General features: G+C 49.0%; 1 protein-coding gene across 2 annotated transcripts in view; it reads left to right on the forward strand.

Moving 5' to 3' along the window:
* The window catches only part of SHANK3 (SH3 and multiple ankyrin repeat domains 3), a 229,464-nt gene that overhangs the window by 139,347 nt on the left and 74,266 nt on the right, over positions 1 to 15,851 (forward strand). For both annotated transcript variants that reach the window (XM_032795035.2, XM_032795036.2), the window contains exon 4: positions 4,452 to 4,576. In XM_032795035.2, coding sequence (XP_032650926.1) covers positions 4,452 to 4,576 — 125 coding nt within the window. The remainder of the gene's footprint in view (positions 1 to 4,451; positions 4,577 to 15,851) is intronic.

The raw sequence follows: 15,851 nt of genomic DNA on the forward strand, positions 1-15,851 counted from the left end.
GGCATGGGTCACTTGCTGGTGGATTCTCTGCTTGAGGTCTTCAGACCACAATTTGAAGACTTCAATAACTCAGACATAGGTTAGGGGTTTTTATAGAAGTGGATGGGTAGGCTGTGGCCTGCTTTGTGCAGGAGGTCAGACTAGATGATCATATTGATCCCCTCTGACCTATGAGTCTATGAGTCAGGATCCTGAACTCGACCATCACATGGTCACTGCCTCCCAGGTTCCCATCCATTTTTGCTTCCACTACTAACTCTTCTCTGTTTGTGAGCAGCAGGTCAAGAAGAGCTCTGCCCCTAGTTGATTCCTCCAGCACTTGGACCTCCAGGGGTGGAGCACATGGTGCTGCCGATGCATTGCCAACAAACTTGACACTACCTTTTATGTCATCTGGAGAGACAGCGCCATGTCTCCAACCCATTGTGCTGGTACTGCCAGCACCGATCCTTTGATCGGTGTTCCAACCATCTCAGCCCTCAGTTCTGCTGAACCCCCAGGTATCTCCTGTAGCCAGAGCACCTGGAACCCCAAAAGGGACCATTCCCTGTGTCACCCTTGAGGTCTTTTAGCAGTCCTTGCAGACCTCCTACTAAGGTTATGGACCAAGTCTAGTTTTCTTATAAAGAGGCTCCAGCATGATGTCCCTACCTTGGATGACTCAGATAATGCAATGTCCTTTGTGGCCTTACTGGTCTTGGGCTACTCCAAGGCATTCTCCATCACAATCACATGTAGGAGGAAGTCTCCTCCTCCCCTACTGCAGGAAACCTCTACCCAGGATTCTGCTACCATCCTTCCACCCACTGTACTGGACCCTATGGAGGACAGAGAAATGATGAAGGACCCCCTGGTTGTTTCCAACCATATTTTATCATCTTCTCCAGAGTCAACATCTTCCGCCACAACCCCCCTGAGGACTTCAAGGTCTTCCAGGACCTTATGAGGAGGGGTCCCTAGGAGAACATGCCGAACGTGAGCAAGAAAACCTGCACAGCCGCCTCAATATTTTGCAGACTCCTGCCCCATGAAGCATTGCTCTTCCCATCAGTGAAGCCTTACTGGAGACAGCATGAACCCTCTGGCAGACCCCAGCCTCTATACGACCTATAGCCAAGCAAGAGGATATCAAGTTCCTCAACAAGATTAGCCATGCCACCTGGTTGGATGCAGAGGTCAGCAGGCTGTCTCTTAAGCCAGCAGCATCAGCAGCTCACTGGCTTCTCAATGCTCATACCCATCTCTGTGCGTGCTCTTGCATTACCTGGTTCCTCTTTGAGTGATGGTTGCTATCTGTATTCCAAACATGGGTGCACATGCACACCATGCACCGGAGCCGGAAGTTTTCAGCAGCTGTGTCTGTTGAACTGCACATGTGTCATGTATGCTCCAAGTGAGGTTATAAGTTCCCTCTTACAGCATGGTCATAGTCCGAATCTTCTCTCCTCATGCTTGTAGCTTCTGCGAGAGCACTCAAATCTGTTGTGTATAGTTAGTTTAGTTGTTTTCTTTGTTATGTACGTACCTATAGTTAGAGTAGATTGTTGCCCCTTTGGGGCACCATCAACTCCCACACCAACCATGCTATGCAGCAGCCCTCTGAGGCACACCTCCATCTTGGCAGGAGTCCCCACACTCCACTCTGCACACACCTGTCGCCAATTTGGTGGACAGCAGGATATGCCCTGGACACCCAGACAGGCTAAACCTGTGACAATGCACCTTAGCTTGCCATATATGCTGCCCTCACTTCTCTCAGCTCCACAACCACCTACACCGGCAGATGCACCACTCTTCCTGATCCAGGATCTGCATTCGGCAACCACTGGACTACCTGCACCACCAGCCCTGTCATTGCCAGAGGCCTCTTCAGATTTGGAGGGTTTTTCCATGGAGGAGCCATCATTCTCCCTGGTGCCCAGGTGCAGCTCAGACCCTCGAGTGCATCCACCACTTGTCCAGCTGCAGTGGTACACTTATTCCTGGGGCCCACAGTATCCATCAAACCCAGCCTCATGGCTTCACTGTCCCACGTGGGATCCACACCACTGCTTGTACCTACCCCCACCAGCCTCACACCATTCCATCTATGCCCCTCTGCTGGAACCGTCCAGCTCAGACCCAGAGGTGAACCCAGAATGCGGCCCATTAATGCACATAAAGTTATGAGGTGGTGGTGTATGGTTGTTACTAAAACATGCTGTAAGTTGGGGAATCAGCCAGACATTAGCTCCCCAAAGGCAGCAGCAAGGAAAGTAACCAACGCTCAGGCAGGGTGTCAATCAACCCATGGACAGCCATTGTCCAGCAAGGGAACTACAATGCAATGACTAACCTTCATGAGGCCCCAGCAGGGGAATTGCTCAACCTTGTCTGGACACTCAGCAATGCCCGCCCAGACATGCCTGGACTTGTGTTCTCCAAGCACATGGACTGAGGGTCTAAAACTGAACACAGGGGGCCCAGGCTTGGCCTTTCTCCTTCACCCACCTACGCTGCAAGCAGCAAGGACACTCTGAAGACTCCAACTGAGGGGACTGGCCCAGATTTCAAGGACAAAATCTGTATACTATGGACTGCAGTATCCAGTGGGGTGAGAAAAGCTGCTTAATCTTGATGTTGCCCAGTCTAATAGGGTTCAGAGTTTAGACTGCGTGGTTGTATTTTCTTTTCTTGTGGTAACTAACTCTGATTTTTTGTCTGTCACTTAATATCACTTAAAATTGATCTTTTGTAGTCAATACACTTCTTCTAGTGTTTATCATTACCAGTGAGTTTGTATAAAGTGTGTGGCAAGTGAGCTCAGGTCTGCAAAGGCTGGTGTACATCCACTTTCCATTGATGAAAGTGGGGAACCAATTAATAAATCTGCACTGCTCGTCTTGAGCAGCGCAAAGATGACATATTCCTGATGTACAGTGCTCAGAGCTGGGGGGATTTGGCTGGTGCCTTTCTCTGTGTGATTCATGACCAGCTCTGGGAGCATTCATGCAATGTAGCTGTATGTGGGGTCTCCACATGCGGTTATGCTGAGTGATCACAGTGCCAGGATGGGTTTGCAGCTGGTCACTAGCAAGGCATTGTGAGAGACAGCCCTAGCTATTTTTAAGGCAGGTTTATGATTGGGATGGTATGAGCGGCTGCCTGTGACAGCGGGGATGGGACTCGATGGCCTAGAAGGTCCCTTCCAGCTCTATATCCAATGTTCCTATGTGCCAGTCTTGTCCCCAGGCACATGAGCTGAGGGAGAAAGGAATTCCTACACAGTCAGGGATAGCCCCTGGCAGCCATAGACAGCCATTGTCAGCAGCAGCCAGAGCCCAGGAGGAGTGCTCCAGCTGCAATAAGCCCCTGTTTTTCCATCAGGGACCTAGATCCCAGTGAGGCAGGCAGCAGCAGCCCAGCCAAGGCCTTTGCTGGAGGGGTCTCAAACTTCACTGCACCACGACCCCCTTCTGACAACAAAAATTACTACACGACCCCAGGAGAGCGGACTGAAACCTGAGCCTGCGTCCCTGGGTGGGGTGGAGGGAGCAAAGCCCAAGGGATTCTGCTCCAGGCAGGTGGCCTGTAACCTGAGTCCCATCCCCTAGGGCTGAAGCATTCAGGCTTCAGCTTCAGCTGCAGTTGATGGGGCTTCCGTTTTGGCCCTGGGCAGTGGGGCTTGGGCTTTGGCTTCAGCATCAGTAATGCCAGCCCTGGTGACCCCATTAAAACAAAGTCATGACCCACTTTGGGGTCCTGACCCACAGTTTGAGAACTGCTGCCCTATGGCATTCCTGGATGTGGTATTTTTCTCTCTGTTCCTGGGTACCTGCAACAGTCTCCTTTTTGGGGATCAGACAGCATACCCTCGCCTTCTCCCCACTCTACTCCACACCAAGGAGCAATCCGTATTTCCCCCCCATCCCTCAGTGATGGTTCCCAGTACCTCCTCGGCAAAATGACTCACCATGACTGGACAGCGAAGTCGGATTGGGTGGGTGAGGGTGGGATGTAAGGGAGCAGGGGGTAGAGGCTGGAGGGGGATTTTGGTTGGTTGGTGTGGAGGAAATTTCATGTGTATTGGGGGCCATATTTCCTAGCCAGACGTGTGGTTAAAGTCTAAGTAAGCATGGACCTTCTTTCTGTAGGTACATGGCTTTGGGAGAGGGACTGGGATGAGTGGCTGTGGGCATCTTGTGGAGGATGAATGTGACTCTGTGTGTGAGGTAAATGTGGCTCTGGGGGGCCATTAGCAGGTTGTACAGTGATGAACATCACAGAAATGACTGTACGTAAATAGCATTACACCATGCTGCAAGGGGAGCGGATCAGGTACTCAGCAGAGACACCTCGGCTTGGTCTCTGAGCCAGTAAAGCTCCTGGAGAGCTTTTTCCTAGACATCACTGAATGTTCTGTTGCCTCCCTGCTGCATACTGCTAATTGGGGCTCGGTCTTTCTCTTTCAGCGGAGACTCCAATTGAGGAGTTCACCCCAACTCCAGCCTTCCCAGCACTCCAGTACCTGGAGTCAGTGGATGTGGAAGGTGTGGCCTGGAAAGCAGGACTTCGCACGGGAGACTTTCTGATTGAGGTAAGCACCAGAGGCTGAGGAGAGCTAGGTGTGCTCATTACTAAGGTTAAGATTCTGTCATGGTTATTTTTAGTAAAAGTCATGGACAGGTCATGGACTATAAACAAAAATTCATGGAAGCCAATGACCTGTCCCAGACTTGTACTAAAAATAACCAGGACTAAAGGGGGTTGACATGGTAGGGGAGGAGATGAGAGCCTGAACGCCACTACAGAAAGGCAGGGGTCCAGCACCTACTACCCATGGCGGCTCGGAGCTGTGGGGGCCCCCTGCTGCCCACAGTGGCTCAGAGCTCCAGGGCCGCTGCCAGCTGACTGCTCTGGCCCACCACCCTGGGGCTGGAAAATTTCACATAGGTCTCTGTATATCATGAAATCCGTGAGCTCTGTGACATAATCTTACCCTTACTCATTACTTAAATCTCTGCATCTGCCTCCTGTCTCGGCTCCTCCAGTAAAGCCTCCAGCTTCTCCAGATGTGACAATGCAGCCAGGGAAGTCATGCAAGCAGCTATATGTTTCCCATTCCACCAGTCAGGAAACAGGCTGACTAGGCTGTGATGGGAGGTACTCTGGGGTGAAGTCTGGAAGCTGTTGGAACCGCTGTGTCCCCTGACTAGTCAGCTGGGTTGGCCTCTCGCACTGCATTAGCTGATGACACACAGCCAGCCCTTCTGGGCTCTATCACCAAGCAACATGACAGCAGGTGGCACCACACCCCCAACTGAGTTACCTACATGTTTTACCCGAGCCACTCATGGACCAACAATGGAGGCACCAGCCAATTTCCCAGCTCCCCAGCCTTGCTCCCCTACTGGAGCAGAAACCCAGAATTATTCCATCCTGCACTGGTCAGGGGTCTGTACGGTGCAAGCTCAGTAATTAGCCTGCTTCCCCCTCGCTGTGGGGAAGATATGCACCAGCCTTTGTTACAGAGCTGAGATTCCCTAACGCTTCACTCAGACACACGGGTTCAGATAAAACAGGTTTATTAACTACAGAAAGATAGATTTTTAAGGGATTATAAGTGATAGCAAACAGATCTAAGTAAATTACCCTGCAAATAAACAAAAACTGCAATCTAAGCCTAATATACTAGATAAGATTTGAATCAAACAGTGTCTCAGCTGTTAGCTAGTACAAGCAGTTTGTAGATGTTCTATACACAGGCAGGAATCCCCTCTTCCAGCCTGGGAGCAGCACTTCCCCCAGTTCACTTGTTATTTCTAAAGTGTTTCCAGGCATTGAGCTGTAGAGAGAGTGAGGCCTCTTGGTGATGTCACTTCCCCCTTTTATAGTTTCTTCCATATGGCGGGAACCCCTTTGTTCCAAGACAAGTTCCCAGCCCACTTTATGGAAAAATACAGGTACCAAAATGGAGTTCAGTATCATCCGGTCTAGTCACATGCCCTGGCATCTTGATGTGTCATGGCAGCCATTATCCATAGGCTGTTTGAAGTGTTCCCTGGTGAGGACAAGTCTTTTCCATGGCCATTGTTTTTGTTGATGGACCATTAGCACTGTCTAGCTCAGGGGTGAGCAAACAATGGCCCAGGGGCCGCATCTGGCCCTTCAGATGTTTTAATCCAGCCCTCGAGCTCCCATCGGGAGCAGGATCCGGGGCTTGCCACACTCCAGCTGAGGAGTGGGGTTGGGGGCTTGCCCCCCTCCACATGTGCTGTGGCTCCGCATGGCTCCTGGAAGCGGCAGCATGTTCCCTCTCCAGCTCCTATGTGTAGGGACAGCCAGGGGGTTCCACACGCTACCCCCACCCCAAGCACCATCCCCACAGCTCCCATTGCCCAGGAACCACGGCCAGTGGGAACTGCAGGGGTGGCACCTGCATACCGGCCAGCACACACAGGAGCCGGAGGAGGCACATACCATTACTTCTGGGAGTTGCTTGAGGTAAGCGCCACCTGGAGCCTGCACCCTGACTTCCTCCCACGCCCCAACCCCCTGCCCCAGCCCTCATCCCCTTCCTGCCTTCCAAACCACCGTCCTGCACCCCAACCCCTTATCCCCAGCCCCACCACAGAGCTCGCACTCCCAGCCTGAGCCCTCCCCCCCCTGCTCCCCAACCCTCTGCCTCAGCCCAGAGCTCCCTCCCACACCCTGAACTCCCCATGTCTGGCCCCATGCCAGAGTCCGCACCCCCAACCAGAGTCCTCACCCCCTCCCGCACCCCAACCCCCAGTTTCATGAGCATTCATGACCTGCCATAAAATTTCTATTCCCAGATGTGTCCGTTGAGCCAAAAAGTTTGCTCACCTCTGGTCTAGCTTCTTCACTGTTGCATGTGAAAGGCTAATTGTGGGCGTTTCCAGCTTCACAACATCTTTCAGTAACACACACGCACACACAACAAAACTTTACATACAATGACAGCACGTACAATCCAACGGGATATTATTGTTCACAGACCCAGGCTTTTAGAGTGATACGTCACAAGGCAGACTTTGTACAAAACAGCTTAATTGTAGGACAGTGGTGAATATGAGGGTGTGAGGGTGTCACAATGTCCCCTGCCACTAACCAGGAATCATAATAATAATCGAGGTTAGAAATAAAATGGTCCACTGGATGCCATCCAGTCCCTCTCCTGGAGGCCAGTCCAGGATTGTTCACCACAGGACATTTACTGGAGCAGTTTGAAATATCACAGCTCCTGGGGCTTCCAGCCAGATATCGTGTTGAGCTGATACAGAGCGTTGCACTCTTCCAGCGCCGCACCGTAGGCTCCAGCAGTTTCGGCAGAAAGTCAGAGACAATCAGTAGATACCTGTGCTCTGCCATTCATCCGCCTTAATGACATTTTTGTATGTGGAATTCCCTGATTTTGTTAAAACAACAACCACCAAACTTGAACTTTTGTGGTATTGTTTCCTAATGCTGCTGTACAGATAGTTAAGTATTAGAATGAAGAAAATCTTGTTACCGCATATGCTAGTGTGTAAACAGACGCTCAGAATCCGGCCACACCGATCAGTAAAAAAAAACAAAAAAACCCTGACCAGCCTTTACACTGACATGACTTGTGTGTCCATGGCTGGAGCTGGGGCGTAGCAAGACATCCTGTCTGGGGAGCCCAGCCCTTGAGTCGGGGATGGTGAGTTACCTGGTGTGGGAAGCATGCAGCAGCTTTGGCAACATTATTTAATATTCATACAACATTCACTCCCCGAAGCACTGGTGCTGATGAGAACCCCTGTGTGCTGGGTGCTGTGTTAACACACAGGCTGAGACAAGGTGTGGGGAGGATAATTGGATGGATTCACAAGAGAGTGAGCTGGGTGGGGTTAGAAAAGTAACTGCCAAGCCACTATGCGTCCATATTTTATTATGTTTGGGGGCTTATTCCTTACCCTCCCACTTCCCTGGTCCTTCTTGCATGAACAGAGAGCAGCAATACCCAAAGTCCAAAGGCGCAAACAATTCGATGTTTATTGGGGTGAACTTTCAGCAAGCATGATTCCAGTCTCCTTCCTCAGTGTCCCCCTTCCCAGCTCTGACACCACAGAGCCTTGCCTGTGTCCCTGTTCCTGTTCCCATCCCCTGTTCCCATTTCCCCCTTAGCAAAACATGATCCCAATTCTCCCAGTCCCTATTCCCATTCCCCCCCCTTACTTCCTGATTGACTGCAGACTATATAGTAAAACCTGAGTTTTGCTTAGCTATTCCTTAACCAATTATTTTACTGAAATTTAACTAACCAATCCCTAACACCTTTAACATGGTTATCTTAACCAATTTATTTGACCACCTATGTTTACACCCAACAAATTAATTACAGAACATTCAGAACCAGACAGAGACTGCAAATAAACATACAAAACAATATAGAAGTGAGGATTTTACAACTAATCTATACGACATAAGGGTTTTCCAGCTGTGTCATACATAAGTGAGTTCTTGCCAGACAGATGCGATCAAACTAAGTTTTCCTTTTACATCTCTAGCCTTCCTTTCTCTGAGGTGAGGAATATCAGGGCAGGATTGTATTTCCCAATAGCCCCTTATTTCAGTTGATATTTAATGTGAGGATGTGACCTACACTTCCCAGCTTATGGCTGCCTAACTACATCTTAGCTGAAGGCCTCAGACTGTCACAGTAAGAAAAGGCCGTTACACAGACAGGGATGTTTGATTCTTTCTTTTATACCTCTATAACTAGCTAAGTGATAAGAATACACCTACATTCTTAAAGTCTAGGCCTTTGCAGACAGGCCTGAATATCTATATCCTAACACACTATCCATGCTGAGCCTGGATTATTCCCTGCTTCGTTGATTCCGAGGCCAGCTGGGACCACTGGGATCATCTCGTCTGACCCCTGCACAGCACAGGCCAGAGACCTGCCCCACAATAATATTGGATCTGGGTGGTTGGTTCTGGCACTTTCCTTGAAACCATCACACCTTTGGTGCCAGTTGAGTCTCTGCTCTGGCTCAGACTGGTGCCAGCATCACAGCTGTGGGGTCTGTTATTCTGACTGTTGCCGAGTTTGGTTCAGTGGAGTTCTTAGATCTGAGAAAAGCTAGTTACACCCAGTTCAGTTCCTACTGCTCATAGAGAGCGAGAGAGTGGAGCAGGGACTTCGTCTGAGCCTTATTTACGTCCTTGGACTGTTCTTGGGTACGCTACCCTTCGTGGGCCACCTGGGCCTCCCACTTCAGTAACATCATGAAAGAGATGTGCATCCAAGCCAAAGTCACCGCCTCTTAAAAAGGGAAGGAAACTTCTGGAGGCGTCCTAGCTCCTTCTCGCGTATCCCCTGCAATGTGGTAGGGGCAAATGTGGTTTCTGCCAATCAGAAGAGAAGGAGGGAACCAGTGAGTGGAGTGAAACAGAAACTTCCCCACTGGACAGGTTATCCCATAAGAGGCCATCACTGGGTTTCTTAACCTTCCTCTGAAGCATTTTGCAGTGTTGCTTGTCAGAGACAGGCTACTGGGCTAGATGGTCTGACCCAGTAGGACAATTCCTTTGGTCTGACATGGCCTCTTGAGCCCAATTTATACCAGAGGAAAATAGGCTGGAGTTTCTTGAACTCTTTCCGAAGGGCTAGAAGGAGTCAAAGCACTCTTTGATGGCTTCCTTTCACATCTCTGACACCGAAACCAGGTCTTCGGCCACAGCTGTGACTTTTCCATTCCAAGGCTGAGGAGGTTTTTAAAAACTGAAGGACCCTCAAGGCAAGAGCCAGGCATTCGGACCTGAGCCAGCCCACTGCGTGAGGGCTGTCAGCCTCCTGTTCCAGCTGTTCTCAGAGATGGCACAACCCAGAGCTAGACATCAGGGAAGCTAGACAGACCTTGCAGGGGCGTTAGGGAGCCTCCCCTTTGCATCTCTTCAGCCTCAATGGGCGCTGTGTCTAGGACTGAGGATATATTTAGGCTTGGCAGAATTCACTTTCTATTTTTATATCATTTTGACAGATAAAATCAGGGTTTATTTTAAGCATTTTTTTCCACAGTTGTGAAAAATTATGTGGGGGGGGGGTCAGACAATTATTTAATGACAGCAAAAGTTGAGAGTCAAGAAGTTAGAGCTTTACAAACTGTTAAACATCACATGTCCAAAGATACAAAGTCAATGTCCATAAATCCACAAATCCCAACCGGTTTTACAGTTCATTCACTCGTCCATTTGCAACAAGTCTAAATCAAAATTCTAAATCACTGGGTTTTGACTCTAATAATTTCTGAAGCAGCATTTTTCTTACTTCGCCTATCTGTACATTTCTGTTGTAATTGATGGAAATATTTTTTGTTGGTTTCTGCCTGCACAGTGAAATTGATGTTAAGCAGCATATCCTGATACAAATCTAATTCTTCCAAGCCTAGATATACTAGAAGGCTCAGAGACAGCTCTGAAGTTAGATCTGCCTTCTCCATTTATCTCACCTTTTGGGGAATGCTTAACCCAACTTTTTCCAGCATGACAGAAGATCTGTTCGGACTGTTGGGTCCTGGAGATCATCACCCAGTTTTGTGAGATCCTGTTGTAGCTCTTCGCAGTCTACCTAGGACTTAACTATCTTGACTAGTTTTGTATCATCTGCAAATTTTGCCACCTCACTTTTTACCCCTTTTTCCAGATCATTTATGAATATATTGAATAGGTCTGAGCCCAGTACAGACTCCTGGGGAACACCACTGTTTACCTCTCTCTGTTCTGAAAACTGACCATTTATTCCAACCCTTTGTTTCCTGTCTTTTAACCAGTTACCATCCGTGAGAGGACCTTCCCTCTTATCCCATGACAGCTTACTTTGCTTAACAGCCTTTGGTGAGGAACCTTGTCAAAGCTTTTCTGAAAATCTAAGCACACAATATCCACTGGATCCCCTTGTCCACATGCTTGTTGACCCCCTCAAAGAATTCTAGTAGATTGGTGAGGCATGATTTATCTTTGCAGAAAGTATGTTGACTCTCTCCCAACAAATTATTTTAATGTATGTGTCAGACAATTTTACTATAGTCAGGCTTACCGGCCTGTAATTGCCAGGATCACCTCTGGAGCCCTTTTTAAAAATTGGCATCACATTAGCTGTCCTCCAGTCATTTGATAAAGAAGCTGATTTAAATGGGAGGTTACAGACTACTGTTAGTAGTGCTGCAATTTCACATTTGAGTTCCTTCAGAACACTTGGGTGAATACCACCTGGTCCTGGTGACTTAGTACTGTTTAGTTTATGAATTTGTTCCAAAACCTCCTCTAATGACACCTCAATCTGGGACAGTTCCTCAGATTTGTCACCTAAAAAGAATGGCTTAGGTTTGGGAATCTCCCTCACATCCTCAGCCTTGAAGACTGATGCATAAATTTCATTTAGTTTCTCCGCAAAGTCTTATTGTCCTTGAGTGCTTCTTTAGCATCTCAATCGTCCAGTGGCCCCATCAGTTGTTTAGCAGGCTTCCTGCTTCTGATGTACTAAAAAAGTAAGAACAACTTTTGGCTAGCTGTTCTTCAAATTCTGTTTTGGCCTTCTGTAGCAAGCCGCCAACTCACCAGCGTGGTGACTCCTGCTGGTCAGTCTGGGAATTAGCTCATCCAGCTCAGGAGCGCCCTTCTCTAGCCAGTTTCTCCCCTGCCCTTACTTGCCCCTCTGCAGTCTCTTTATCTCCTCCAGTTCAGGCAACGCATTCCTTCCGAACCATGGTGCCCCATACCTTGGGGTACTGCCCCCCCAGCAGTGTCCCCACACTATGGGTCTCTCGTCCTCAGGGAAACCCCAACCCCCCTATACCCAGCTTGTGTCAGTGGCTACTGCCAGTCATCATCTAGCCCCTTCTTTCAGGGGCAAACTGCAGTCTGTAATGGCCACTCATCACTGGCAAGGGGGTTGGACCTGCTGCCTTTCTAGCCCCAGCTGTCTCCTTTCAGCCTAGTAATTCCCTCAGCCTGGGGAGTCACCAGGCCAGAGCTCCTCAGCTCTGCATGTCCTTCCCCAGCCCTGCTCTGCCTCAGATACCCTGCTTGCTCTCTCAAGCAGCACGGTCCTCTCTGCTCCCTAGCTGAAGCAAGAGTCTCTACAAGACAGCTAGGTCCTTCTTGCTCCACTGCTGGAGCAAGACTCACTTCCTTTCCCTAGGAGCCCTTCTTATACTGGCCCATCTGAACATTTTTGAAGTAGTTCTCAACTGCCCCTCAGTCATCAATGATGAGGCCATTGACAAGATGCCTCAGGTTGCAGTCAATGAGTCCATGGGCCTTCTTTTCCTTTGGCTGCTCACACTGGTGCAGTCCTGTGGGCACAGCTTTCCAGGGGGTGCCAGAGCCCAGCAGTGCAGCAAGACCCACCTTGCTCAGGTGTGGCTGCTCTACGCACAGCTACGCGGCCAGGAGCTGGGTGTTCTGGAGCCAAGCGTGCTGTTACTGCTCATGCCCCAGGTGTAGGGACAGCTTCCCCACTCGAATCCCATGACTCCTGCCAACTCTCCTGCTCTAGTCTCCACCCCTCCAGTCTACCAGTAGCCACCCCTGCAGCCCTGACTTTCCACGCTGAGATCAGACTGAGAGTGGTACCACCAGCCTCCCTGGCAGTTAGAGCAGTTGGGGGCCTACTGGAAAGGTTGCCATGGGCATGAGCTCCATAATGGAGCTGGGGCTGGCAAAAAATGTCACACCGTGGGGGTCAGCTCCACCACATGGCTGACATGCCATTCCCCCTTCCTGACACGGCAGGGGGAAGGGGGTGCAGGAGGTGGCTACTCCAGTGCAGATTCACCTCCCCTCCAGGGACACTTTGTGCCACATCACGGGGGTATCTGGGCATTGTAATGCCCTGTGATACACAAAAGTCAGACTGCGTGAGCTGATGGCTGTTTTCGGCATGAACTCTGTGAAGGTATTAAATTGTTGTTAATGATGCAGAAAATCATTAAATCTCAGGAGAAATTTCTATTTGTCAGAGCAGTCGGACAATGGACCAGACGCCTCGGGAGGTCATGGAAGCTCTTTCACTGGAGGGTTTTAGAAGGAGGCTGAAGAGCCATCTGTCTTGGATGGTTTAGACACAGCACATCCTGCATCTTGACAGGGGGTTATACTGGAGGACCCTTGTGGTCCCGTCTAACCCTGTGGGTCTGTGATTCTGTGGAAAGGCAGACGTGTTCAATAACTGTTCCTGGTCTGTATTTGTAAAGATGCAGGATGATCTAATCGTATCACATGAGGATGATGTAGTATTTCCATTCAGTAGTAACTGAGCAGGATATTGGATAACTTCTACTAGGGAGAAACATTTTCAAACCTGCAGGTCCAGATAACTTGCACTCCTACAAGAGTTCACTGAGGAGCTGTTTGGCCCGCAGATGTTAATTTTTAATAAATATTGGAATACCAGGAACACTCCAGAAGAGTGGATGCTAATGTTGTGCTGGTAGTCAAACGGGGCAAGTGGCATGACCTGGACCTGTGTAGGCAGGCTAGTCTATCAGTGTGACGAACTGGGAATGTTCTTAATGTTTTATCTGAATACTGTGTTGGTGCCTCAGTGTCCCCATGTCAGTTCTTAAGTATCTGGCAGAGCAAAGGGCCAGTGCACCTAAATGCCTGGCACTCTGTCTCCAGCAACTGATGGCCTGGGCCCCTCCTCTGCAAAGGTGCCAACTGAAGGTGTTGGAGACAAAGAGATCAGGTGACCTCCTGGCCTGGGAAAGGGGCTGAGCAGAGAGGAGGGGCTGGAGGGGGTTGTGAGTCTGGAGCTGCCTGGGGGCAAGGAGTGAAGTGCAGACCTGGGGGTCTGGCTCACTGCCCCCCAGAATGGACCCGGCCGAGGGGTCTGGTTCACTGTACCTACAAGCTCTGTGTTAGACCCTGTTCCTGTCATCAAATAAACCTCTGTTTTGCTGGCTGGCTGAGAGTCACATCTGACTGCAAAGTGGAGGTGCAGGACCCTGTGGCTTCCCCATGACCCCGCTGAGGTGGGCTCACTGTGGAAAGCACACGGAGGGGCAGAGGATGCTGAATGCTCCAAGGAGAGACCCAGGAGGTGAAGCCGTGTGAGCTTCTTGCCCTGAACAAGTCTGCTCCAAGGGAGAGGAGGCTCCCCAAAGTCCTGTCTGGCTTTGTGGGGAGCTGTTCCAGAGCATCACCCGGTGACTCCGTGACAATCAGTTCTAGGCAAAATAACAGAAAAACCAATACAGGATTCAATTAATTAAGGCTTAAAGGATAGGAATGTAATTAATGCCAGCTAGCGTGGTTTTATGGAGCATCGGTCTGGTCCCACAAACAGGATTTAGTTCTGGGATGCGATTACAAGTTTGGTTCATGAAGATGACTGTGTAGATGTAATATACTTAGACTTTTGTACAGCATTTGACTTAGTACCACAGGACATTCTGATTACAGAATTAGCAGTGTGCAGATCGATAGAGCACATGGTAAATGGATTAAGGAGTGGCTAACTGATAGACCTCAGACAGCTGTTGTCAGTGGTGAATCAACATTGCATGGGAGTGCTAGTGACGTGCCACAGGGATCGATTCTAGGCCTGATGCTATTCACCGTCTCCATCAGTGATCTGGGAGTGAAACATGAAATCGCAGCTGATACAATTGGTGAATGGCACAGAGGTTGGTGGAGTGGTATATAGTGACGAGGACGGGGCAGTCATACAACGCGATCTTGATCACTTGATAAGCTGGGCCCCCTCAAAGAAAATGCCTTGTAATACAGCCAAATGCAGAGTTATATATCTAGGAACAAGGAATGCTGGCAATGCCTACAGACTGGGCCTGTGTCCTGGAAAGCTGCAAAGGATTTAGGGGTCGGAATGCACAAGCAGCTCAACTTGCTCTCCTAATGCTATGCGATTGCCAGAAAAAAAAAAAAAAAGGCTAGTGCAGTTCTTAGATGTATAAATAGAGGAGTAGTGAGTAGGCGCAGTAAGGATTTGATTTTACCCGTGTATATGGCATTGGTGAGACCAATACTGGAATACTGTGTACAGGTCTGGTGTTCACATTTTTACAAGGATGTTGAAAAATTGGAGACTATGACCTCCTGAGTATCACAGGCCTTTTCATTTTGCCCAGTTACTCCTGTATTTCACCCAATAGTTTATATTTGGCTAGAGCATCTCTTCCAGAAAGGCATCTAGGCCATCTAAGAGATGGAATATCCACCTCTTCTCTTTGGAGTTTGTTCCAGTGGTTAATCACCTGCACTGTTAATAAATCTAATTGATCTGTCTTTAATTTCAGGCCGTTGATTCTTATTATGCCTTCCTCTGCCTTTAGTACCTGGCATTTTCTCTCCGTGAAGGTACTTACACAGTGTAATCAAGTCACCTTTCAATCTTATTTTTGGTAAGCTAGACAGATTGAACTCCTTCAATCTCTCACTGTAAGGCGTTTTTCCAGATCTCATCTTTTTCTTTTTTTATGTTCTCTGCAGCCTCCAATTTTTCAACACCATTTTTAAAATGTTGACACCAGATCTCTATGCAGTTATTCCCACACTGGTCTCATCAATGCAGCGTAGAGAAGTAAAATCACCCCCCTTCTACCATGCTCCTCTTGTCACACAGGATTAATGTGGATATAAATTCCTTTAATGTTTGAGAGTCTCTCAGATGCTGTGTGGATGAGCACCATAGAGAAGAGCACGAGGAAATGAATAATGCACTATTCAGGGCAGGCTTTGGCTGGTGTCCAGTACATAAGGCAAGGGTCACTAAAAGAAATGTGAAAAAAAATACTGCACAGCTGTTCATCCTGTGCACTGAATGAGCCAGCGGCCCTGTGGATGACGGGCTCGTAATG

Source organism: Chelonoidis abingdonii, chromosome 1 (genome assembly GCF_003597395.2).
Source record: "Chelonoidis abingdonii isolate Lonesome George chromosome 1, CheloAbing_2.0, whole genome shotgun sequence".
Classification (NCBI taxonomy): domain Eukaryota; kingdom Metazoa; phylum Chordata; order Testudines; family Testudinidae; genus Chelonoidis; species Chelonoidis abingdonii.